Source organism: Nomia melanderi, chromosome 2 (assembly GCF_051020985.1).
Source record: "Nomia melanderi isolate GNS246 chromosome 2, iyNomMela1, whole genome shotgun sequence".
In the NCBI taxonomy this organism is placed as follows: domain Eukaryota; kingdom Metazoa; phylum Arthropoda; class Insecta; order Hymenoptera; family Halictidae; genus Nomia; species Nomia melanderi.
In genome coordinates this window covers 14,777,246-14,805,203 of record NC_135000.1, presented here as the reverse complement: position 1 = coordinate 14,805,203, position 27,958 = coordinate 14,777,246, and the positions used below count along the sequence as shown (strand labels likewise).

Below are 27,958 nucleotides of genomic sequence, written 5' to 3'. Positions count from 1 at the left end.
GTAACACTTTGACACTTATGTACACTGTTAGAATTGATGTTGTAAGAAATTCTGAGGTAATGAGTCTCTGTTAACTTTGTGAATGTTAATTTTAAAGTCATATATTGAGAAATTAAATAAATTGTTTTGTTGATTGGGTGTTTTTATAATATATAGGAAACTTGGTTTATTTATATAGTATCTTTTTTTTACAATGATAGTAATGAGTATTAAATATTATGTGAATTATCCTCGAACTCAGTTTAATTTAAATATACTTTTAGGTAAATTTTTATAAAGTATCTTTCTGTCACTTTATTGTACATTGTTCCAAATGTATAAATTTTCAGTTTTTAACTATATGATGATAATATTCTATTTTGCTGTGTTCATATGTGTCTCCTTAAACTTTTCTCAAATATTTTTTATTATTTTAAGATTACAGAATCTTACTGGGTAGTTTAAAATATTTGTACTTTCCATTTATAAAAATAAAAATAGTTTACATTATTCCAACAATTTACAGTGAAACATTTATTTTATTTTCAAAGTGTTATGAGCACAAATTTCTATATGTCAGCATTATTCATAAATCGTGCACTGATTTTATTTTAATGTTTCCTTTATACTCGATAGATGTGTTTATTTTATCATTATAAAACCGGTAACTCCACCGAATTGTCGAGAATTGAGAACTCTTTATTTCGTAAGTTATAAAAATAGTATTTATATACATCACAACCATCCAAATATATTCTCTTTCCATCGGTAAACATGACTCATTTCTATTTCTTCCTCGACTGAAAGTGGTTTATAGTAAAATTTGATCGCGCAGCCTTATATTTTATCATTGTGCCTACCAGTGTATATATACAATAGACAGTATAAGTGCATTGAAAACTTTCCCAATAATTTTTAATGTACAAAGTTTTAATAAATAATAGTATTAACTATAAAGAAAATAAAAATGAAAAATATATTTATTATTTCATTAAGTTTTAAATATAATAAGTAACCGAGAGATTAAATATTTATAAACGACATACCAGAAAAATTGTTCGTCTCAGTCAACACAACCATTTATATTTAACAGATTTATATCACACGACAAAATGAAAAATGTATCCATATCACAAGATTCCAAAATCATCGCTGTCACGCATAATATAAATGCATTCATATACGCACTCTAGTGTGATAATGGCGAAAAATATTTCACGGATATATACACTAATAATCCAAATGTGTTAGAGACCTTTAATTTTGCATTTCACAAGTCCAATATAACACGATTAACCAGTTAACTGAGTTCGATGAATATACGTAATTTTAAAATCAAATTGAAACAAATTCTTTCAAAGATAAATTATTTATTTTTCCAGATAAATATGTAATTCTTCTTCGTTTTGTTTTAACTTTTCGTTAGAATATATTATAGGTGAATTTATTCTGCGTTAGACGAGTATACACTTCATTATTTGATTTCATTACAAGTATTATCAGGGATTTCTGAAATTAAATTTCACAATTAATAGGTTGATCCCAAAACCATGTTAAATTCGACTTCAAGATTCATGCAGTTTTTACCAGGTAATTTCAGAAACCCGTGTATTTGCATGGCAAAGATACTCGGTCCGGTCTTGAATACGCTGCACCATCCGATTGTGTCGATATATAGGTAGCATGCATTACGCTGCACGCTGTACGTACTGCATAATTCACACCAGGCAGTATCATTAACCGGGAATGGCGGCTGTAAAAATCTTGGGGCCTCGAGTACCCGATATTATAGAACACACGGATGGCGAGCTATAAAAGCAACAACGTGGCCCGTAGGTGTAGGTATTAAACGAAATCGATGTCATTGATGAAAGCTCAATTGCATTTAGACTCTGTCTTTTTTCCATTACAATAGTCAGTGGCTGGGAAAATTATTTTAAACGCCCCTTTTGTTTCGTAATAACTTCGTGTTCAAGAAACAGCACTTTAATATAATTTTTTCCTAGTGTTGGCACTTGATTAGAAAATTGGAAATTAGTGAAATAAAATTTTGATCAAATAATAGTCGAGTAGAATTTTTATTTTACTTTTTTATATGTTTGGTGTAGTGTCTTATAATTAGAGTATAATGTTTGTATGGTAATGTATTTATGAAATAACTATTTTAATATTTGCGTGATTGTATAAAAGAAGTGAAGGGTTTCTTTTCTATGGTGAGTGATTCACTTTTCTTTTGCAGTATTTGTTTCTTCAAAAAAAATCTTTTTTTTCCTGAAGATTTTTATGTGTTATTAAAAATGATACAAATATTTTGGGTTCTAGTTTCACCTGATTCTGCGTATCAGGTGCTTCTCACAATTAGTGATTAAATAGATATTCGTTTGTTAAAAATTGTATAGTGTATTTATTTTGAATCATTTTATGGCATAAATATGACGCTATCATTTAATAAATTATTTCTTACCTCTATTTGCCATATTTTTAATCTAATGACACAATAGTGAAAGAAAAGTAAATTTCAAAAAATGCGTGTATGAGTTTAAAGATAGCATATAAACTACTGTAAACTATTGGAAATATACATATAATATGATTATTGTATATGTAGTGCAACACTAGTTTCACCAACTTCGTAACGGCAATGAGAGTTTCGAAAAAAGAGTCTAAAGCAATTTTCAAAAGAATTTATTATCTTTGGAACTCCGGATTATTATGGTAATGAAATAAAGAAACCTGTATCACCTTGAGAACAGTATATAAATTATACTGATCTTCAGCCCGAGTAAATAAATTAATCTTAACTTAGGTTTTGAATACAAATCCTTATATAAGTATCGACAGTGGCTATTAAAGAAGTCATTAATTCTAGAGTTCCAGATTTTTATGCCAATAGAATAAAACAGCTTCATAATGGCAGGAACAGAATATAAATTGTAATGGTCTGTATTTTAAATTATGTCGAGAGCTGCCCCTTTGAAGTATTTATTACTTCAAGAATTTCAAATAATTATGCTAATAGAACAAAGATACCTGTATCGCGTTGAGGAAAGTATATAGATTATAATGATCTTCTTATTTACTAAATAAATTTATTTTAATAATGTTTACAGATCTGCATACTTAATTTGTATAGTAAGAATGATAATTAAATTATAATTATATTTATTATCAATTATACCTCTACAAATCACCAGTGTTCCACATTATTATTGTCTACTAGAATATTCTTGGTAAATATCCAAATATCCAAATGTCCAAATGTCCTAATATTCAAATATCCAAATGTCCAAATATCCAAACATCCAAACATCCAAACATCCAAACATCCAAATATCCAAACATCCAAATATCCAAACATCCAAACATCCAAATATCCAAATATCCAAATATCCAAATGTCCAAATATCTAAATGTCTAAATGTCTAAATGTCTAAATATCCAAATATCCAAATATCCAAATATCCAAATATCCAAATATCCAAATATCACGATTAAAAATTCCAATTTATTTCGATACATTCTAATAATAAAACCTTCAAATTTCCATCGTCTTGTTTACGCGATCACATCGTAACTATAACGATTTCTGTGTTCATTTTGGAAAACGGTCCGATGAAAGCGTTCAGTCGCTTCTCAATACAGCTGTGAGTCCGAGGTGTCCGAAGCAGCCAGTGCTCGATAGCTCGTCACGTTTCTTTGATGCTGTGTAAACTCGCGTGTCGATTACGCGCGTTTAACCTGTTCGAGTGTTGAGGGTGGCCGGGTTACCGATGAACCTGTTCGTGCATACCACTATACTCACAATAGCCGCGTTGCAGCGCAGCATCTCTGCGGCAACCTGTTTCTCCCTGGACGATTGGTTTCATGCTGAGCTCTGTCAAAACCTGTCGATGTATGTATCTCAAGGAAATTATAAGATAAATCTCCGACCGTTTGCCGCGTGATTTTCCATTTCGATCACGGCTACGAATATTCTCGCAAGTATTTCCGTTTCTCGATGGTGGGTGCAACGCTCGACGAGCAGAGCTGATGCAACGCTTGCTGCCGTTTTAAACACTTTTTGCTGCTTCGATGCGTTTATTTTATAAATCATACGTAGCGTACAAGAAGTATATAAGTGAATATCTTCGGTTCTAAAGTACAACTTGCTTTTAGATAAGCAACTTTTACATGCTTCAAAACCGAGGCCTATATAAATTTAGTAAATGAAAGAATGCAGATTTCAATTATTTTCTCTTATTTCTGGGATATATTTGTATTGACTTGGTGGAATGTTGGAATGTTGGGCAAAATGGAAATTAAGAGTCAAACATTTTTTTAGATATAACTATTTCTTTTTTAAGAAAACTTAGTTAATATTCTTTTAACAGTGCTCTATGATATTAATATTGTAAATAATAATGTGTCTATAATAATACATTTACCGTTTTAAATTTAACACTAAGTTTATGGAACGCGTCAATTTTACTCATATTGAATTTTATAAACATAAATTGCTAAATGTTTACATTTGTTTTAATTTATGCAGTTACACCCTAAGAGGTTACAATGAGAGATTCTTCTCATGAAACTTATAACAGTAACAACTACAATTATCATTTATTTCAATTAAATTTTATTAAGATTCATAATACGTCGTTTTATTACAATTATAAACTACATTAATTATTTATTTTAATTTCAGGTCCATCCGGATTATACGGCTTAAACAAAAGTTTGAAAAACAGTGGCCTTTTCCCGTCGACGTTCAACGTCGCCGCGAAAGCGGACGTTTTTGTGAACGCAACTTGCGGCGAGGAGGGACCAGAGACATTTTGCAAACCCTCCGAGTCATCAAGATGTGCGGTTTGTGATGCCAGAAGCCCTGATCCTGGCAAGAGGCATAACATTAGCAATATCTTGGACTCGAATCCGACGAAATGGTGGCAAAGTCCGACCTTGGCCAACGGAGATCTTTACGAATACGTTACCATCGTTTTGGACCTTAAGCAGGTTAGATATTTTATTTCTCAATGAGATAATGATTTTAAAACTACTTGCACATTTAGTATTACTATTTACAAATTATATTTCTTATCTAAAATGTAAGAAATATATACTAGCGACAAATACGATATTTGTGTACAACAATTTAATTATTCATAATACACAATCACAAAACATTTAAATTTAAGATAGGATTTACTAATGAATAATCCTATAGTTTATTTTACTGAACTAATAGTACGATATAAATTAAAAATACTTTCTACTAATTCATCCGCAAAAATGGGTAGAAGCGTCTGAGAATAGCGATCAATATTCATCTATTATTAACCTAATATAAAATCTTATGAGAAATAAGTAAAATTCGTTAAAAATTATACCCATCGTCAAATTGTGTCAATTTATTATACCCAATGAAAACGTTCAACCCAACTAATGAACCAAAATTCTACACACGAATAATATAAAAATCCAAATAAATATTTACAAGATTTAAAAAACCATTCTCTTGATAAAAGCAATTTCTATCATCACCGAAGAACCACGCAGGAATGAAAAACTCCGTTATTCGAAGAATTCGGTGCTCCAAATTGATTTATCCTTTGATTGCGTCGAGTGGTAACCTTCGCCCAAGCGCCGCCGACAGCGTTGCCTTACATTACGTCGCCATTAAGAGGGTCGCATAATGCGTAGGGCGGGTGATCGGCGGTGGCTGTTGTGCTGTGCCCTTTCCGAAAAATCGTAAAGTCGCCTTTTCCCCGCTCGTTAGTCTCGTTTCACGCATTGTGCCCACTTTGCCTTCAATTTATGTCCCCTGGGCCGGGTCGGCGGAGCGAAAAGGAACCAAGAAAGGGGGTCAGGGAAGAACGGAAACGAAAGCTGGGGAAAAAGAGAGGGCCGAGCCAGTAGCATTCATTACGCGAAACACGAGGAACGAAGACGAACAACTGGGCAGGGGCACAGGGACGGGTAACGGGCGCTGCTTTCTGGCTCCTTTCTCAGAATTTCAGGTGCCACGAACAGGTATAGCTGTGGTGGATACCAGGCAGATTGCAAACGCGGCCCGCGAAAAACGTTTTAACGATCTCCGCGGCCCTTTTTCTAGAGGGATCGGTAATAAGGACGCGGTTCAACAGACCCTGCCCACGTTCCCAAGCAACTTTTCCGTTAATTGCACCCTCCTACTCCTTTAATCAGCTTGGTTAGCGGTTGTCGAACTCTACTTGCTTCTCCTTTCCCTCGTTCAACACGTTAAATGCCATGTCAATCACCAATGACCGACACTTCCGAATTGTTGAAAAATTATTGTAATATGTAACATAACTGATGTGGGAAAAAAGGTACTACCAGACGGGACAAAATGACCCATAACTGATGTCTTCTTTTTGTAATTATTAAAAAGATAACGGATGTTCTTTTTGAGAAATTATTAAAGAAATTGATTAAACAACAAGAAAACTGAATTGTAAATCAATTAAAGTCTCAATAGATGCATTCTGGAGTTTCTATAGAGGAACTTGAAGAAGTCAATTTAACTGTTCGGTAGTTTTAATGTTAACGTAAATAAGTTGACAACAGTGTAATGTAAGAATTATGATGACAAAGAATGAATAATTGTTCCTGTTTATCTTTGCTACGAAAGGATCAGTGTTATGCAAAATGGCCGAGATTTCCGTGGCGCTTAACGCAAAGGTCAATTTTGAAAATTTCGCCTAAACTGTACAATTTTTGCTGACCAAAAAAGTTGAATGTGTGAGAAATAAGGTACCGATTGCTTTTTTCGTTCGTGCATTAATAAACTTGTGTGCTTTGTTGAAAATTCGGATTTTTCGTGGAGTATTGAGATTTGCTCGGCTAATTCTTCGAAACATTTTTGTGTTTCAAAGAAATTGTGTACACTTTGTTCCAAAATAAAAGTTTCTCGGGTAAGTATGTGCTATACTTTTGATAGTCCGTGATTCTTCTATTATGTAGCTTTGTGTTATTATTTATATTTAAGCGTGATTTATAATCAATGATATTTCGTACAATTTTAATACTTCACAAATGATATTGTTTTACTGCCCTGTGAGATTCAATCTCCTTTCAAGCGCTATTATATTCGGCAAAGGTTTGTGTTTATTATGCACAAACAATTTTTACCGCATATTTCTGTCTTTTTTTTAGAGTATTTCTTTTAAAGTGCGACACGAAGCGCTCAAACACGCGGACGCGACCGTATGCTGGTGTATAATTAATATTTATTAACCTATTATATATTATATAGGTATAAGTATACTACTTAATTAAAAATTCTGTAAGTGAGAGTTGAACATTGACTAATCCTGGGAAGGATTCGATTAAAAATGCTAATTTTTCATTGTATACAATAACTGTTTATTTATTGGATGTAGAAGATATATTCATTAATAACAAAGGGGAATGTTGCAGTAAACGTTAACGGTTATCACATATACATAAATTAATGAATTTAAATGTGTTCTGTTGTAAATAAAATACATAACGTAAACATTGAACATCAATTGGAGAATGTTCTCAGTTATCTCTGAATAACAAAACTTTGTAGCGTTTTGCCATTTTTCAATGCTAGTATTGTTATATTTCTCATTTGGTAATTATTATGATTTGCAATACAAAATTTTTTTATGTAGCAAAATAAAGAATATTTAAGACATAAATAGTGATTTCTTTTGTTATAGATTATAGTATTAATATATTTTGTAACAATAAGTTTAGTAATTTTAAGGCTGTGAAAACAATTATGTACGAGAAATTAATTCGATAATGTTGATTATAGTCTTCGTAACGTCTCATCTGGGCTATGCGTACAATAATTACAGCGAGTATACGTAAGAGTACAAGAGTTGAATTCAGGTTTGGTTGGGTGTAATGAATACGTTAAGATAAACGAAATCTTCGTGTGTAATTAGGGAAGAGGAGAGTGGGCCGAAGATTCAATCCCTAACCGAACACTGATTGCTAATCCCTCCTTTACAGAGATACCTTCGGTGAATAATCGCGGTTCGCGGGATTGCTTGCAGACGATGATCTCCTCGTAATAATTAATTAAAAAGCCTTATTAAAGAAAATTTTTATTACTGCGATTAAGAATACATTGTTGTTGATAACTACAGAGAATATGTAGCAGAAAATATTGCAATAATTTACGAGCATTTATAAAGCAATAATTATTTTATTATTTAATTATTACCAGGGTAATTAGTAAATTACTCTTCTTTAGAGAATCACTATGATGCTAAACTGATAAATAATTTGAATGTAGATACATAGAAAGACGGGATAAATACGAGGATTAATAAGGGAATGAATAACAAGATGAGTTAATCAAACAATTAGAAAGAGAAATTTGTTGCTTATATTACATTTTGAATCAATGTATATAAACGAATTACAAATAGTTTTCATAGTTTCTAAGTATTTGAGAAATATATAAAGGAAGATACTTAAATATTATTACTTTTTTATGTAATATTTAACACAGAAGTGAGTCAAACTACTGTGCTAAATTATTAATTGTTAGGTATAAGAATATTAAATTGCATTACTCTATAATATTTGATTTCTAATAATAACATTCTATTAGAGCAAATATACAATACTCAATCTTCTTTAAATGTTCTTTTACGTATAGTATCAAAAGACGAATTTAAAATTAAGATAATAACTTTTCCCAAAAAGGATTCTCAATATATTTACGGGTCGAAACTTCCAAATAAATCAATTCTGGCCATAATTTAAATATTAATTTTATACTGCTAAGAAAAATCATGTTGTACCATTGTATCGATTCATTGAATACGTGTAGCAAGATTTTGTGTAACATCGGCATACAGCACAATTCATCGAGACATTCTTAAATAAAGGTCTACATGTATCGGGGGTGATTATGCTAATCGACGGATAAGCAAACCGCGGCGACCATATTTATGATCCTCGTTAACGTTCATTGCGTTTATTAATTTTACGAGCAGCCAACGTTGTTCGTAATTGTTTCTCTCGTCCCGCAGGCTACCATAAAATTATTATCGTATTATTGTTGTGTTATTTTGACGTTGCAATTATTGGCTACCGTATTAATTGGAAAATATTGATAAGTTCAATATTTTCGATTCTACAGTCGAAATAACAGAAAACCGTAAACATGAATAATTCATAAGCAAACAGTTAACATAAAAAATAATGATGGCAACTCAACAGGTAGCGTTAAGATAATGAAAGCAGTCCTATAAATAAACAAATTTCAATATGTGAGATAAATATTTATTATGTGGTTTATTCTTAATATTCTTTTATTCTGCATATTATTTGATTTTGAGGACTTCGCCTCTTTATTTAAAACTTTAATATAATAGTAATAATATAAATATACAATTCGTACTTCAAAACACTAGTTTTCAATGCATCTTTGACATACATTATCTATTTAAACAACAAGAGATTGGGTAATAAAATATTTATATCACAAAAAATATTCATTTCAAGATTATTCATCGAAATATCCAATAAAAAACGTCGTTTTATTACTAATAAATAAATACAGTTGATTCTTCAACTAAATTAAAAAATCTACTTTAATCCTAGATCATTAATATTTCGTCAAAATAAAAATTATGCAGTTCAATTCAGTACTAAAATTTATGTTTCATTCGTAATTTTAACATGTTATTGAAAGATATTACTGAAAAAAATATAATTTACTGCTCTAAAGTTAATTAAAATTTATTTGAGGAAGGAATCGCCAGTGTGAAGGAAGGGCGTACAAATGGATCGCTCGAAAAGAAAGGAGTCGGATGTTTTAGCTTTAAAGAGTGAAACGTGGCATTCAATTATTAAATGCGTCACGCGTTTCTCCTTCGCCGGTATAAACGACAGTTCCCATCTCGAGCTTTTGGTAATCATTTGTATCCGTCTAGTAATTGTGTAACACGTTCTACTCCCTGGCGGCGTATGGCAAGGAACGAAGGTAGTCAGTCCATCACCCATGACCATTTTAGGTAGGAACAAATTAATTTATTTCGCTGTCCATGATCGCGTGGGCGGTCGACGCCGATCTCCGGTGTCTCGTCATGCCAATCAGTAGCGCAAACAGAAGTTAAATTTAAAATGAGCCAACGACTCACACGAAATGTACGGAATGTCGGTCTCCTCGTGACACTGCAAATATATTAAGAGCCGGTCGCCGCTACTTTTACAAATGAAAACGGTGTCATGATGGTCAACGCCGATCTTTTCCGTTGACCAGGAGCGACAATGACGAATGTGTCAGAAATGACCGTTTTGAGGGTAAATTGATTTGGAATATACCGTGAAGTGCAATGATGCAAAGATAGTGAACGACTTTTTAGATATTTTTGCAGAAGAGGTGAATAAAAAATTGTTTTTGGATTGGAGATCTGATAAAATGTTTTGTCACAGTAAAAAATATTGTCACGTTATTTAGTCAATCCTTGAATGATATGGTTAATTGGGTCTTTGTTATTCAAAACTGTGGTGTATAATGGTAAATGTAAGCAATAATTATATTATAAATGTAAATATAAATATAAATATAAATATAAATATAAATATGTTTGTGTATACATATAAATATCTACATTATAATATTCATATTCTGTATAATATATATATATATTACAATGAATGATAGTAAATTCAGAAAGAATCGTGTAATCTTTTATTTTTTATTTTATACATATTTTATACAATTATATTCCTAATAATATGCTATTAGACTATTAAAAGATATCATAATAGTATTATTATAAAATATAACAATATTAGTAATATTCTTTTGAACCTTTATCCAATCCAGATGAAGTATAGTAAACACTCCTAACTTTTCTTACTTCATTATATCATCGACAAACATACTTTTCATTTTTGTACCGAATGGTCTTAAATATTTTGTCAATAGCACTCACGAATATTCCAAACTAAAAATAATTTTTCAAATCAAATAATTTAATTACAAAAGTATACATAACCATATGTATAAATTTGTTATTATATATTTTCAAAAGCAAATGAGATACAGTAAACTGCAGAATTATTATTGTATCTACAACTTTATTACATTAATCTGGAGAGCTTTGAGAACTGAGCTTCCAGACTGAAGTAATAAAACTTCAGAGTTTCAAATTAATGTTGGTCTTAAAAACTGAATTTTTAAAATTGACTTTTAATGCTTAAAAAATTCAAGCTCTATGCATCTATAAATGAAAGGATCCATTTTTTATACAAATTCTTTTTTAACAATTATTTCTTGTCCCAGGCAATCTGAACCCTTTGCACTCGAGAGGTAATTTTCAGTGACCAATTTATTTACTGCAAGAAAATTCTATAATTTAATATCCAATAGTAAATTTAGTATGATATAATAATACACGATATGTTGAAATAAAACAGTTCTTCCGATATTCCTTCATTTCGCATATAACCTACGTATGATCTCTTTTTATTTTAAATGTAAAAAATGTCTTCAATATATCTGCAGAAAATTATGAACATTTATAATCAAAAAAACCTTCGAGTGCGAAGGATTAACAACTAATAGTATACTAAATTAAAAACGTTCGTTTCACATCTTTCCATTGAATACTCGACGAAGATACTTTCTCACGCTCTCCAATATCAGAGAAGTCTAGAAAATCCTGCCATCTTTCTTGAAAATCAAATTTCCAGGAATTCTTTTTCCTGAATCACGTAACGTCAAGTAGTTCGAATCCCGACAAACGCGACACGAGTCACCGTGAAAAAATATCGTAGATGCCAGGCAGCAACCGTAGAATCGATTTCACGGTTTCCAAAGATCACCGGTCGCAACTAAGAACTTATAACCCTTCGGTACGGTCGTAGTTAACCCTGCGGCGAAATCGAAAGTGAAAGGAGGCACCGAGTGGTACTCTCGGATTGGGTCCGCAGGACGCCAACGAAATCTTTCATTGTTCACGGATTAACGAGTCGAGTTCCGGACCCTTCAACGGTTGCTCGGGGTCCTCAAACCTGCTCCATCGTCTTCCGAGCCACTGAATGAATCATCTCCTTCGCCCGTGGAAGAAGAATGGAGGAAGACGATGCGATGTCGCGTAAATAATACCCCGTGGGGTGAAAGGTCGGTTCTCTTGCGGGTTAGATTTTGCTCGCTCCTCGAGTCAACGCAGAAAGATTACGGGTCACAGGATGATGTTACTGGTATTTACCACGTGCGAGCCTTCCTTTAGGCGAGGCGCCAGAACAGTGGAATTTATCTGCAGGAATATTTAACACCAGTTAAATTTAGTTTTCTTATTTTACAATTATTGATATTTTCATACAATGTTGGCCGGGAATTTCACGTAAAAGCTATCTCATGTTACCGGCTATTATTCCGTAATTAAATATGAAGGTAAAACAATCTAAATAAACTTCAATGTACTTTATTTTATATAATGGATTGAAATGAAACTTTGAACATATCTTTTATATAACTTTGAATATTTTGCTTTCACAATGTTCTATATTGCTGCGTGTTTCAAAAATTGAAATATCTGATACAACTGCAAACTCGTGATCGGTTAACAACGTCTGGGAATGAAAATATGAGTTAACTCATGACAACAATGTGTTAAAAGTATTCAATATCCGAAATCCTTTTAATTCTTTCGTAGTCCTTTTTAATATTTGTCGGAAAGATACACTATAATTCTGTTTTCGTAATTACATTCCTATAAATTTGTGTCTGTACAAAGATCCACGGTATACCTATATCTCCTATATGCAACTGATGCAGCAGTCAACGCATTAACACTAAAACTACCGTACCCGTCAGAATGACGGGTTTTAGTTTTCTTATTTTGTAATTATTAATATTTTAAAAGTATTCAATATCCGAAATGATTCAAAGTTTCTTTTATAATGTCAACTAAATACTATAAAACATTTAATTTAATTATCCACTATAAAATTTGTTTATATTATTATTGTAAAAAACAATAGGTTATTATTTTGTTTAAGCAATTTTAATTTGCATTGAAATTATAATGCACGCAATGTAAATTTATTTTTTTATAAAAAAATGTTGCTTTACTAATTATTCGATGAATTTGACAAATAAAGATTTGCTAATGGAAACAAAATTAATTAAATTTAATTATGAGAAATAAAATTTTTAATTTAGACGTAAGCAACTAAGAATATTTGAAACTATCTGGACTAAGCTAAAAACTTTCGATTCGTTATAAGTATCAATAAATTACCTATAATTATTACCTATAATTCTCATATTGTCAATATAGCAAAAGCAGTATGTTAATTATTTTGCCTAAAATGTGTGTCATAAGTAATAAGTAAATATATATCATATTAACCATATTATTACAAGAACAATGTATACTAAATTCAAAAATTTCAATAAGTTTTGGAAATACATTTTTATTTCACATATCTTAACAAAAGAAATAGTAATAATGACATTTCAGAAAATAAAAGTACATTTTATTCGATGTAACTAAATTAAAATCGCGCATAAAAACTGTCAGCAAAGTATATACGGCTCGATATATATATATTAACGTGTCTAACATATTGTGTTTTCTTTATTCTTCAGATAACTAGTTTGTTATTGTGATGTATTGGTATTTTACATGTTTACGATGTCTTGTAATTTGTGTTATTTGCACTTTGTGTATTTAACCGCTTGCCCTACGGTTTACTTTTCAATTGTGATCGATACATCTACTTTGTTATTAATAATTTATTGAAACAGATGAATAACATTTCATTTGAATTCACAAGAATTGAGTAATATTTATGTTTGTTAAATTCCGTTCAACATCTTCACCATAAGTCCGACACGTTGTTATAAGGGAAGGGATTAATAAAGGCATCATTATCTATTAAAAACCTAACAAAAAAAAACTACCGCATAAATAATATTATAATTCATCGTACAAAAAAGAGATTCTCGTAAAAAGGAAACCGCGTAAATCAATGGTCAGGTGTAAATATTCCATAAAAAGTACATTGACCGGAATAAAAAATTCAAGTAATCGAAATATGTGGGCCGTGTGATCGATCGAAACGGATTTCTTCTCTGCACGAAACTCTTCAACCGACCGCAGGCGGTTCTTTGATTTTCGTCGGTACGCAGAGATCTTGGCACGTTACGAATTTACCTCGTAATTCAATTCCCACGGCCACTGGCGATAATTACAGACCGCGGTACAGGACCCTCGCGTACCGCCACGCTGCCGCCATCTTTTCGTTTTTTCAGCACACCGCACAGGTGATTCTCTGGGCGCACCGTAAGCGAACGATTCTTTCCTTCCTGCTTTCTTTCCGTTAGCCTTTTTTCCACCTTTCCTCCGCCCCCCTTCGCCGTTTGTTTTTTACACTCACTTCGTTCCCCCTCTTTCCACCTTGCTCTTTTTCATTTGTTCTGTTTCATTCTTGCCCCGGCCTATCCTCTCGTTCTTCCTCTTTTTTCTGCTTCTATTTCATGACGGCTTATTTATTCACGCTTCCAATTAGTTGCCCTTTTGTTCCCTTTTGTGTTTTAAGTCTTCTTTGTAGAACCTGCTCTATATCTTTGTTCTTATCCCTTTTGCTTCGCTGTCTACGCTGTTCGTTATGAACGTTCTACTATGGATAATTAGAAGTAACGAGCAGCCGAATTGACTAGTTTGTGCCTTCCTGTAGAAATTACGAGAGTGCTACTGTCGAGGTTTCAAGGGATTTCTATTTTGGTATCCGGGTGATTAAATTAATTATTCTAGTAGTTTTTCAGGGAAGCGGTCTTATCTTCTAGGTAATTATAGAAGAAGAAATTTAAAATTATCAAGTAGTTACAAATTTATTTTTTATTTTAAAAAATTTTGTTTTAGTAAATAATTAAATATTTCATTAGATATTGAAATGTTAATTACATGTTGAGTTGTATAAATGAGTATCGTTGAATTGCGTTTACGGATTAAGTAACCACTCTTTTTGTTGGAAATTTTTGTGTAAACGACGAATCATCCTGAACTACTACAGCACGCTTTGAATTCAAATAAAAGAATTCTTTCCGACCACTATAAAGCTGTGAGTTCGAAACATACCACGTAATATATTTCAAGCTGTTGTAAAAGAATTTGTGAGTCAATTACGGCGTAATATCTCAAACAGACCTAAGCACTTCGAAATTTTGTTGATATTATCATTCATGGGTTACCGAATAAGTATATTTATTACGCAAATAATAATCATTTTTTAAAAATTTACTTATCTTTGAATACAGTCATGTTCATTATATTTATATTATTAAGATGTAAATGACTTTTATTAATTTTCGGAGTTTAATGTTTTTATTGCAACACAATATGCGTACTTATGTTTTCTGATTTTTACATATTGTAGTTTAAAGATTTGTATAGATCGAAATTAATTAATTCATTTTGTAGGTATATTTATTCTTGCTTCTTTCTTGCATTTAATTTCCTATTACGTTATTTCTCATATTTTTTATTTAAATACAATTTAAGCCCTTTATCTTCTTCCTTTCACTGTATTTTTTCTAAATGTAAATGGTTCCATTTTTTTTATTATTTTGTATTATCTCCATTTTACTTCTCATTCCATTCCATTTTCTCCATAAAGAATTACTTATCAATGATAAATATCTCGTGTGACATTAAGAAAACAAACGTAATTAAAAGAGCAAAAATTCATTTATTTTAAAGTAATCTTAGAAAACAAAACTTATTACAATGAATATTCAATTAACCCTGTGGCATCCATTATGTCTTAATGAAATTTGGTTCACCAAACATATCAATGTAAGAATCAATTATTAAAATTGAATATATCATTATAGTGGAGTATCCTATAACGAAGTAAATTATAGAAAATTTAAAAATCTGAAAATTTGAAAATTTGAAGTCGTACAAGCTGTACATGACATGAAAAAAACATATGAAAGGATTTGTTATTATTTTTTCCAATTGAATACATTTTTAATTAATATTTTTCTTTAAAAATATCCAAAATATAGTCCTCTTAAATATTTAAAAACATGAGTTTCCATAAAGTTCCACGGTATATGTAACATGATGGGTTTCAGTCTTCTTATTTCGCATCCATTGATATCTTACAAGCGTTAAATATCCGAAACAACTTGAAAAATAAACAGTTTTACTTCAATACCATAATCAACATACGAAGAAACCGAAAAAAAATCTACTGTTACAATTTTCACAAGGATTATCCGTTAATCTTATTAAACGCTCGATTGTTAGTGTTAAAGAGAAGTAAGTTGTACGATCTTCCACCGAGGCAAAGACACCTGCGCCCGATCACACCCTCAGAAATGTTCCCCGAGATTTGTCCAGATCTTTAGCAATTATGAAGGTTCAAAGCGGTCGGGGGAACTTACTAGCCGTTGCAGCAACCGTCCAATTAGCGTCTTTGAAAGCGCTATAAATTTCTGTTTGACAACCGCCGTCCCTTCTTGTAATAACTCGGGGGAGAAATGTTGCAAGCCTCGCAGGAAGTGGTGCACCACCCACTTTGGGCTTCGTCGATTGCAACTTTTTAAATCTCGGTAGAGTCGCGGGCCCGGCGGAAACTCTCCGTAGCAGCAACCAGGACATCGTGCCGCGTCGTGACCGGTCGCTCTACCTCAAAATGTGAGAAAATCGAGGGCGAGAACGGGCTCACGATAAATCAATGGAGGAACTCTCCTGGTTCGGCCTGCAACCACGGTTCGGGGAGACATGGTGGTCGCAATAGAGGGAACTTTTGGAGTGAGATACACAACATTTCAGAATATGTAGGCGTAACTTCGCTGGTATATTGGGTGCATTAACCTCTTAGCTGTGACAGCGCTTTTGGACATATATGTTTGCGTTGTGTCGTTAGAACGACGCTATGGCGATTATAGTATTCAAAAACATAGTGTACAGCTGCTGTAACATGGAATTAAATTATAAGGAAATGACACTATATTTCAATTTTTTTAATTTATTTATTTCCATATAGTTTGATTACTTTCTTTTTAATAACTTTATTATTTTTAATTTCAATCTTATCCATGAAAATTATATTATTAAATAGAGCAAATAAATTATTTTTTTTAATCAACGATATACCCGTCGTTACACGAAAAATTGTTGTTTATTTATAAGTATTATTGTTTAAATTGTTTATTTATGAGTATAATCGTTCACAGCTAAGAGGGTAGAGTAGAAAAAATAGTTTACATAAATATAGGATATATTTTAATCTTAATTCTACGGTTTACAAGAAAAATATAATCGAAAATCAAATCACGTTTCTTATTTATTTATATTCGGCTACAATTTTATAATATATTTTATACAAAAAATATAATTAATAATTTAAACATTGTTATTTAAAGTTATAAGACATGGCATTACATTTAGGGACGCAATAATTCTTTTTAGTTTCATTTCTTCAATACTTTATTTAGAAGATTCTTTGTATTTCTTGGAAAAAAACAGAAAAGGTTCTAAGCATATTTCATACCTATATTTGCTGTAAAATATTATTATTAATAACAGAAGAATAATATTTTATTTGAATTAAAAAAAAACAACAAGTGGTTAATACAATATTGCAACTAGGAAGATCGCCACCAAAATAAATACTCGTAGCGAATATGTCAATCGGTACAACTAAAAAAAGGGTTATGATTCGGAAGCAAAGTCATATCGGAAGTACGTTTATATGAACTTTTTACTTATTTTAGTACATCAGTGTACCCGTAAAGTTATGTCCACATATTCTAAAACACTCTGTATAAACCAACCAATAGGCTCGACCCGTTGTACGTCTAAATATAATTCGGAGCTTCGCGGATGATTTATAATAGATATTAGGATTGTTTATGGATAAATGATTTCATGAAAATGCACGCCGTTGCCAGCAGTCTATGAGAAGATCGTGACTTTACATTCACGACTTAAATACGCGGTGTAAAATACAAGGCGGGAAAGTTCATTGGAGATACTAGTGGGTTGTAACATAAATTAGTTCGGTTATATTCAATATTCCTTTCTTTTTTATTGTTAGCTTCACAAAGCAGTGAAACTGCGGTGCTGGATTTAAACTGGCTAAGTACAAGTGACTGTTCGTTAATCATTGTTACGGGTATTTGCGATGAGTCATAATTAAATTCTTGGAATTATATGTTTATGGTTGCAATAGAGTTTATTTATGTTACAAGCTGATCTACAGTCTCTAAGGGTGCTCCTATTACACGTCAATTAAATTACTCAATGTTTTTTTTTAAATGTCAGTTTTATTTGAACGCAAAAATTCTTTTAGTGTAATATAGTTTAGGGTATATCTTTCAATATAAATGATATGGTGTTTATCATTGAGCACGTCTTAAGTTATGGGTTAGATTCAGTTACTATATGGCTAATAAAAAATATGACAGATTAATGTGTCTCCTTCACAATGGACGGTTTGTTGTCAGATTTAATCACGTTTAGTCATTTACAATTCAGTATTGTTTTCGATGGCTTTAATTATGCTCGTTAACAAACGTAGGTGCATCGAATATTATGTTTCAATATACCTTTCCTTATTACATTCATATATTTATTTGTTAAACTTTTTTCTACTACAGCTTGCAAATATAAGTACTCGACAAAACGTTGTTGAAAATGTGAAAAACGGCAATAAACGAAAATATAATAATATAATACAATTTGCAGCAATCGTGTGATAATTTATTTTTAACAATTTGTTCGAAGTCTAAAAAACAGTATCGATAATAAATTAAAGTATAATGGTAAATTACATCTAATCTACAAAAATCAAATTTTAATTTGTATGCCGGTCAAATTACATTTTGAAACGTTGTATTTTCTTCAATTTAAATCCTGATTATCCGAACCACCTAGGGTTAAGACGATTTGAATAATCAGCTGTAATAGTTCTGATAACTGAACAATAAAATAATAGAAATAAAATAATTAATTGTTGAAAATGCTTATAAACTGGCCAAAGCGTTTCAGAGTAACGATATACATTTATTATACACATCCATGCATATAAAAATGAAAAAATAACAAATTTACTTACAACTAAAATTAAAAAACTTTATCTTTTAAGAAAATAATCTTTTTCTTTCGAAGGATTTAAGACTGTCTTTCCTTCACAACGAGATTTCTCATCCGTGTAACACTAAAACTACCGTGCCAGTCGAAATGACTGGTTTCGGATTTCTTATTTCGCAATTATTGGTATCCTGAAAATATTAAATATCCTAAATGATTCGGAAAATAAATAATTTCACTCGAATACTATAATGAATATCCGAAGAAACCAAGGAAAATATATTGTTACCATTTTCATAAGGCTTACATGTCCATCGTATTAAATTCTCGGTAGTTCTAGTATTAAATTACACTTACAGCAGTGAAAAAATGAATAAAAAAAGATGCATCACTAATTCAATTAACTAAGGTTCAGCTAATCGAATTTCTACTGTATCTGGAATGCACTGTCATTGCACCTCGTAATATCAATGAAAAGTCGCACACGTCAGTTTTCAGAGTTCCTATCTGCCTTGGACAAGTGTTAAACGCAAGAAGGCAGTGCACGGTGGAATTGACCAGCAATTTCCAGTCTCTCCCCATATTTAACGTGATTTCTTCCTGCTACTCGCGTATGCACACACAGCCAGGCGTGCACTTCACGGTAATTAAGCCCATGCCGTACTGCACAGCTCCTGGTTATTTTTAAACTAGGCCCAGCTCCGACTTTCATGCCTAGGACTGATGAACGGTGCGCGTGTATATACCTAACACGGATGGACGAGGAGGAAGCAAGCGAACGTTCCGTTGCGTTAAATGATCGCCATTCGAAAGGTGGAGAACGCGCGCGACGTCACGAGGCGATTATTTCACCTGACGTTCGGCCTGTTCTACCCCGAGCTTTCGTCCTTTAATCGCTCAGAGGTGAGCCGAGTCAAGACACTTTCACGCTCCGCGAGGCGTGTTATGCACGTTTTTCACCATCGTTCCTCGTAATTTACACCCGCGCGTATCCGACTTCCCTTCGTTCGGCTCGCTTAGCATTGCGGAAATATTAGGTTGTATTGCAGGTGTGCTGCATTTTTTTTCCATTCCAATATTCTTTCTTTTCTTTTTGGAGTTTTATTTATTTATTTCGTTTGAGTTTATTTTAATGTGGTCACATTAACAGTGAAATCATTAGCGACCACCAATGTTTGGATATATAACTTGTTATTTAATAATACTTATTGCGTAATGAATTATTGTATAATATAGTAGTTGTGTGGATAATAATACAAGGTTTACGGAATGTCTTAATTATAATGACTTTAGTAGGTTAATGACATTTTTAAAAATTAATTTAACAAGAAATTATACGTAAGTTAAGGAAATAAACTATTTTGTTTTGAACGAAAATGTAATAAAGTATATTACCTATATAAATGATTTTTATGCAATTCAATTTCTCCCGCCGTATGATCTTTTTAGAATTCGTTGGAATTAATTTATCGTTGCTCATTTATTAGAATAATTTACTCATATTCACATTATTATTGATATTCGCATTAATTATAAAATTTCGTTTGAATTTTTTCTTACAAAACTATCGCGATATTATGAAGCAAGAGGTTATCTATATCAATATTTTTTCGTGATTACAAATGAATTTACAGTACTATCTAAATTAAAATAAACATTAGACTAAATATTTTAACACATTAAGTAGCAAAGTTAATTTTATTTGATAGGTCAATTAACATGCAACTAGCATAGGTCTGTATTTTATATTAAAAATTAATTTTGTTATTCATTATACATAAAAATATATAAGAAAAAATTACCAGGCCGAAATACCGAGAATTAATTAAAATAATCTGAAAAGTAATCTGTTATAAAAGATGAAACATTTTGTAAGGAGAAAATTGAACTTGTGTGATAGTTGCTACTCGAGTTTAATCAAGGTTAATCAATCGAGAAACTGTTATGGGTGATTCGATGTGTCGGCAGGATTCAAAGAGAATAATTTTGACTTCGATGATACTAAATTTTCATTGGATATTGAAAACCTGATAAAATAGCCTTATAAAGGGAAGAACGAATTATCGAATATCAGACAAGGTGATCAAAAAGACTCTCTGTATCTGAGATGGTTACAATTTTGCACTCGTGAAGTAAACAGGAATTTTTTGATTATCCTTTAATAAGGTTCTTAATCGGAATTTTTTAAATATTATTTTAATAGGATCTTAAATCACCCATTAACGCGAACACAATTATATCATGAGGAAGGATTTATTTTAAGAATAACATTTCAGACACATAATACAACTCATTACAATTATCGGAGCGTTTGTTAATATTTCTCTTTTCTATTTTATAAAAGTCAAATCCTAAACTTTGTTTAAAAACAAGAAGACATTAGAAAGTGCACAAGTTTTAATACTAAATGTATTATTGCAAAAAATCCTGCAAATACTTTTTAAAATGTCAGCAATAGTAAACTTAGAAAATTGATTTATTTGTCATGGTTTCACATAAAATAAAAACCTTGTGATACTACACAGTAAACACAAATTCTAACGTCCCAGCTATAACAAATTATTTTTTTCATTTCGCTTTAAAAAGTACTTAAGAGTAGATGGAAAAATTAACAAGAAAAAATTTCTTTGGAAATAAAAATATTCTTTCTGCCATATGTTTATAATAAGAATTATGTAATGTATTTAACTAATATTATTAATCTTTCTTTTGTAATATATTTATGATAGTCAGGAGATTATGCAATTGAGACTGAAGTTTATACTTTAACAATTTTATAAATTTCACCTTACCTATAATTTTATATTTGAACAATTGTACAAAATTCTCAGTGTAGCAATTATATCCATTTTTTACAGAACAAAATTTAAAAAAACACTTCAATCCACGATAAACGGGAAACGATAAATGATTGGGCAAGGCATCGCGTGGTCCATTGAATTTTTCAATATTTACGATCCGTGGTATTCCCTCCCTTCATAATCTCACGCGCAAGAATTTAAGTGTAACGGGTATACGCGAGCAAGGGACAGTGAAGGGCTGAGAAAGAATAAATGCGGTACCTACGTACCCGGTCGTTTATGGAGGCAGCCTTATGTCGCGCCGCAGGTATACTGGAGCAGGTATTTACTCGTGCAGGTTGTACACGGTACCTGCATACTTTCGGCTCCTCCGGCACTGAGCCGATCGTACGTACAAGTATTCGCGGCGTGGTTCCTTAAGCAAAGAAACAGTATGAAAAAAAAGGTGAACGCTGAGCGGTTCACGGGGGAGCGTTCATGGATCCGGAGGGCGATCCGTTCCTTCCGAGTTGACGGTTCGAATGCAAAGATTGATTGAAGTTTCTGGTGAATTTCGACCGAGGTTTATTGTGTTTTGAAGTAGACATAAGTCGAAATTAGGGTTATCGTTTTCTTTGATTTTTATTTTAAAATTATTAGGTTGTTATTCATTATTATGAGGAATTGAAAACAGTTGTGATATCGGTTTCGGTTCTTGAAACAGTTATAAAGAATCGAAATAAGTTATAACTGATATTCAGTATATTGGTTTTGAGTTATATCAGTTTCGGTTCCCATTCCAATTCTTTCGGAATTATATCTTAATATCTTCGATGTTATATCGATTCTGAAACGGTTTTATAACTGTTATTTTTTGGTTCTTGAATCAATTATGAAGAACCGAAATGAAGAACAGAAAAATAACAGTTATGGAACTGTTTCAGAATCGATATAGTATCAATTCTGAAGCACCGGAACCTGAATCGATACAGTTCAGAACTAATATACCGAATGACAGTTATTACTTATTTCGGTTCTTCATAACTGTTTTAGTTGGATCCGATATATAATAGTTTCAAATAGTTATTTTTAGAACCTTTTCAATCTTTGATCATTATTAATTATTATGTAATGTTTTGTGATCGAATGCTAGTGTAATTGCACCTTTACGAACATACAGACAAATAAAAAAAAGTCAATTTAACTATTCGGTAGTTCTAGTGTTATTTCACTGCTATTTCATTGCTTCATGAAAATAATAATAAAATAAAATATTGAGCATAGCCTATCCCAATCAAATTAGAAATAATAGTAAAAGTCTATTAAAATGGAAGGAATTACTTCGCTGAAAATTAATTTTCAATTATTTTTCAGATCAAGTTTTAAAACTACATGCGTTTAGATCATTCTTGAACTCAAATTTCATGCTCACATATTATTCATTATCAACAGACATTTAAATCAGATAAACAAAACATCTTAATAATAAAGTGTTCAAATTATTCAAATACACCCATACCATCTATATGTATTTTGTATTATCAGTACAACTAAGCAAAGAGTAATTCTATCTAGAAACAAACTAATGCAAAAATGTAAAATAAAAATCTAGTTCGAACACATTCAGATAACACATCCGCATTTGAAAAATACATTAGCAATGTGTCATTATCTTTCCTGATAAAGTAATTTCCCGTCAATTATATGATCTCATTCCTATGTAACATAATTTCCTGCCAATTGCATAATCTGATTTTTTCGTGTACAACACTTTCCTGCAGCTTGTACTACCTTAATGTCAGTAAATAATAATCAGATGTTACCCAATTGCGCACGTGCTTGTCAAATATTCATTCTTAGCTCCCTCCGTAACGAGGTCACGAGCGAAAAAGATTTTATACACCCTTTCTGATTGAACGCTCAGTTACAGGATACCACGTGTATTTTCGAAGAAAAAGGAATCAGAAACGGAGGGTAACAACGGCAATAATAATTCGATATTTTCATCGATACGAAGACCTTAATGACTGGCGGGGCTGACCGCTCGCGGGAGAATTCCCGAGGAAGCAAATCGAGTCGTAAAATCGACGGTCCTGGACCACCCAAAGCCCCACGATAATACGTTTCTTCAGACTTTCGTGGATGATGAAGGCGATTCCCCTTGTAACGAGCATCCGTGTCCCGGAACGGCTTAAAACGTAGCCGAAAAGCCCCGTGAGGTATACTATATACGGCCATGGGCGGTTGCCTATAACGCATCCCCCTTATATTGTGGACAATACATATAATAAATCAGGCAACGTCACGTTTGATAATTGCTCGGAAGCGTAAACGGCTTCTTAAAGTTTTTCGTACGCCATTAATAGCTCATACATTCTGCAACAAGGTTCGACGATAGTTATTTGTAGAAGCGGAATCCGCCTGTTACGTTACTGGAAACAATTACGGTTTCATCGTTTACCAACATGTATACATATGTTTAACAGAGATTTTACGACGCATATAATTTTATCGTTTGCCGCGTCGACCGGCATACATAAAATTCGTACAAGGTAAAGGGGGATGTTTGTAACCCTCAGTGGGTAGCTGTTGTATTGATATTTTGAGAGTTGATTTGAATTGAATTATATTTTATGTTGGAGTTGGGGAAATGTGTGATTATATCGTGATGCTGGTGTTAGAGAACAGTTTATTATTTATGGTTACCATAGTTTAGAGAAAGAAAGAAATAATAAAAAGTTATTATGAATTATTTTATGAATTTAATTATTTCAATATATAAGTGTTTGTACATTTCTTCATTGTGAAAACAGAGATGATAATTCGTTAAACAAATATTAGAATACATTTAAATCGGACTATTAAAAAAAATGAATTTGTATGTTTTTGTAAAAACGAAGGTGATAAATATCGAAGAGTTACTATTGTCTAAAATTATGAGCAGATTAAGAAAGCAGATTGAAAATTCTTTATTGTGCGTTGTAGAAATAAAATACATATTATCAACACTAGAACTACTGCACTCGTCAAAATGAGGGGATTCAGTTTTTTTATATTGCAATTATTAATATTTCAAAACTGTTAAGTATCCAAAATCACTTCGAAAATAAACAATTTCACTTAAATACTATAATGAATATATGAAGAAAGAATAAAAGACAAATCTATTACAATTTTCATAAGGATTACATACTAATCCTATTAAACACTTGATAATTCTAGTATTAAACTCGAAGTAAATACAATAGTTCAAGTTACAGAGTCTTCGTATTTCGCACTCTAAACCATTGTACAGTAAATCGAAAGAGAATGAAGGAAACTTAATGAATTGTATCCTTAATTTTGAGAATGGTCTAAACGTCATTTCGAGCGTCAAATAATGTTTATAAAATTCAATATACGTCAAATTGACGCGTCCCGTAAACTTAGTTTATTACGTGTAGATATAAATCAATCAACTTTGCGACATTCGGCAACAATATTAATAAACTTTATTTTATTTGACACGCGAAAGTACTCTGCGCAGCTTGTTTACCATTTTAAAGTCCACCAGTATACATGGTCAGCGCTGTAAATGCGTGTTCAAAGGAACCGATATAATATGCGGGATGCGCACCGTGGAAGATAAATGATCCTAAGTGGTAGGCACAATTTGGTCTCTTCTTCGACGGAAGTTTATATCGGATCGTGCACTTCCTCGTGTTCTCCCTTCCAGACTAATTTCACCTCCACAAGCACTAGGAGCCCTGGTTAACATCCACGCGCGCGCACTTCCTCGACGCGCACGGTTGACGCACAGACGCGAATCACTTTTAGCAATCGTGTCGGGTACGAAACCAGGTCCAAGCCAAGATCAGGTTGGCAGAAGACCAGGACGCGGAATCTCCCCGTGGCAGACCGCGCGGTGTCCGCTCGTTGATTTTGTACAGACGAGTTTCAGGCACAGCCCACCGACGCGACGTGTCGTGATGAGTCTAAGATATCTCGAAGAAGTATTCCCCGTCCGCGTTGCCTCGTTTACTTGGAAATATACGGACGAATTTCGAATTTTGAGACAGTGGGTTTATGTATTGCTTTATTAATGTTGTAATGGTAAGATAAATCCTTTACTCCATGGTTTATGTCTTAACTGTGATCGATACAACTATTTTATTGTTAATCACTTATTAGGAAAAGAAACAATTTTGATCCTTATTCTGTATCTATGTTTACTCTAAATGTTAACGATTGATAATAGGAAAGTATGTACTATATATTCCACTTATTTAATATATAAACAATGAAGGAGAATGTATTTTATACTGAAAACAGTTTTCTAAAAACAAGAAGGATAGAAGAAACTGTATTATTTATGGGATGACCTGATATATTATAATGGTAATAGTAATTAGTATGACAACAGTATAATTAATACTGTAATCTTATAAAAATGTACTTCATTCTCATTTTAAAATCGGCACTAATGTTTCTTATTAATATTTCGAAGTAAGAGATAATAAGAAGTTTTCGAATCAAATATGCAACGCCATAAGCTAATAAAATTTAATTTAACATAGTGAAATTTTTCTAAACCTCATTTGAAAATCCGACAAAACTTTTTATCCAACCTAATATAATATTGATTTCGAAGTTTTATTTGTTAAAATAGTCATTTAGCAATCTATTAACTTTTTTCAATAAAATACAAAATATATTCCGTTTTTGTAAAAGTTTCTGCCTTTTTTTAAATGTATCGTAAACTGTGCGAACGGTTACTTGATACAATATGCTATTATTCTATAATAATTGATATTTCCAAAATGTACTATTTAAACATGGGTCCGTGAGCTTTCACATGTTATTTTTAGAATTTTAAAAAGTTTGCTGCTATTTCTGGAATGTATACAATATTTCTTTAATTTCAGAATTTGTTAGTTAACCTACATAAGTATAAATGTAATCTAAATGCGATATCACTAAAACTTTATAAACGAAGTTTTTACTAATCCTAACTATTAAATTTTAGTAATTACTTTTACTTGTGTTAATGTCAACAAGTAGGATTGGCATTCTTGACATCTATTGTTCCACTGAGGTGAATGAAAAACAAAGAACAACGTTTTATGATCCATTGTTGATTATGCATGGACAATGGTTAATAGTAGACAGACATGATTTTTGTTTATTTCATTTTTATTCATGACAACTTAATTATACACAAATTTACAAAATCAATTTTTTCAAAAATTGAACGATTACTTATATTTTAATTTCTCATTTTTCTTCCTTTTTACAAAAATTATTATTTCTGAATTGGTTATAATATCTATTATAATATACTTTGTATATTTTTAGATTTGTAAATAGTTTAAAAGGGATATTATACCATGCATGTCTGCGAATTTCTTGGGAAGCTGAATTAAGAAAAGCAGCAGCTGTCGAGAGTACTTTAGTCAAATGACTTGAGTGGAAAGGATTAAATTTGGATATTCTCAGAATTTAGAAATGGTTATAAGGAAATTAAATAGAGTTGTTGTCTAATATTAACGATTTTATATAGAACTGAGCACTTAATATAGAGTGAATTCATATTGACTACGTTATTTCATTCTTAAATAATTGTTTTCATGACCTTCTCATCTTTTGTATATTTTACGAAATATATTATTATAAATATTCTATGAAATGTAGATAAATATCAACGTATCTATTTACATAAAATAAGAAGTTTAATAAAGGTTCAACCAAAATTAATATTTAGTTGCTGTTCACTGACAATAACTTGTAAATATTCAGAGATATGTAAAAGTTCATAAATCAATTATAATTTTCGTTAATACAAAAAAATGTTCCATCTTTTTAGTACAGAACTGTACTTAGTTTCTGAATATTTATTACAGATATGAAGCTTATTTTGATGCTACCATCCAATCAATATTTGACTGTCTTAGGAAGACATTTCTGGAAGTAAAATTAGATTTTCTCTCCCTAGTAACAGATGTCCAAAATCGCGTAATGAAATTGCGTTCCCATTCGAGAAATCATTCCAGCATCTGACGCTAATTGAAATTAAATTCCATTGCATTTCCATTTCGTTATCCTCACTTGTATTAATAAAGAAGTAAAAAGGTGTAAAAATAATTAAAATTAAATACATTAACGTAACATACA

General features: G+C 31.7%; 1 protein-coding gene across 1 annotated transcript in view; it reads left to right on the top strand.

The window, feature by feature from the left end:
• Positions 1 to 19,811, top strand: part of LOC116431147 (laminin subunit alpha-2-like) — an 89,080-nt gene extending 69,269 nt beyond the window's left edge. The window contains exons 3-5 of the mRNA XM_076364566.1: positions 4,664 to 4,971; positions 19,520 to 19,671; positions 19,747 to 19,811. Of these exons, the coding sequence (XP_076220681.1) occupies positions 4,664 to 4,971; positions 19,520 to 19,555 (344 nt within the window). The 3' untranslated portion in view covers positions 19,556 to 19,671; positions 19,747 to 19,811. The remainder of the gene's footprint in view (positions 1 to 4,663; positions 4,972 to 19,519; positions 19,672 to 19,746) is intronic.
• The last annotated feature ends 8,147 nt before the right edge of the window (positions 19,812 to 27,958 follow it).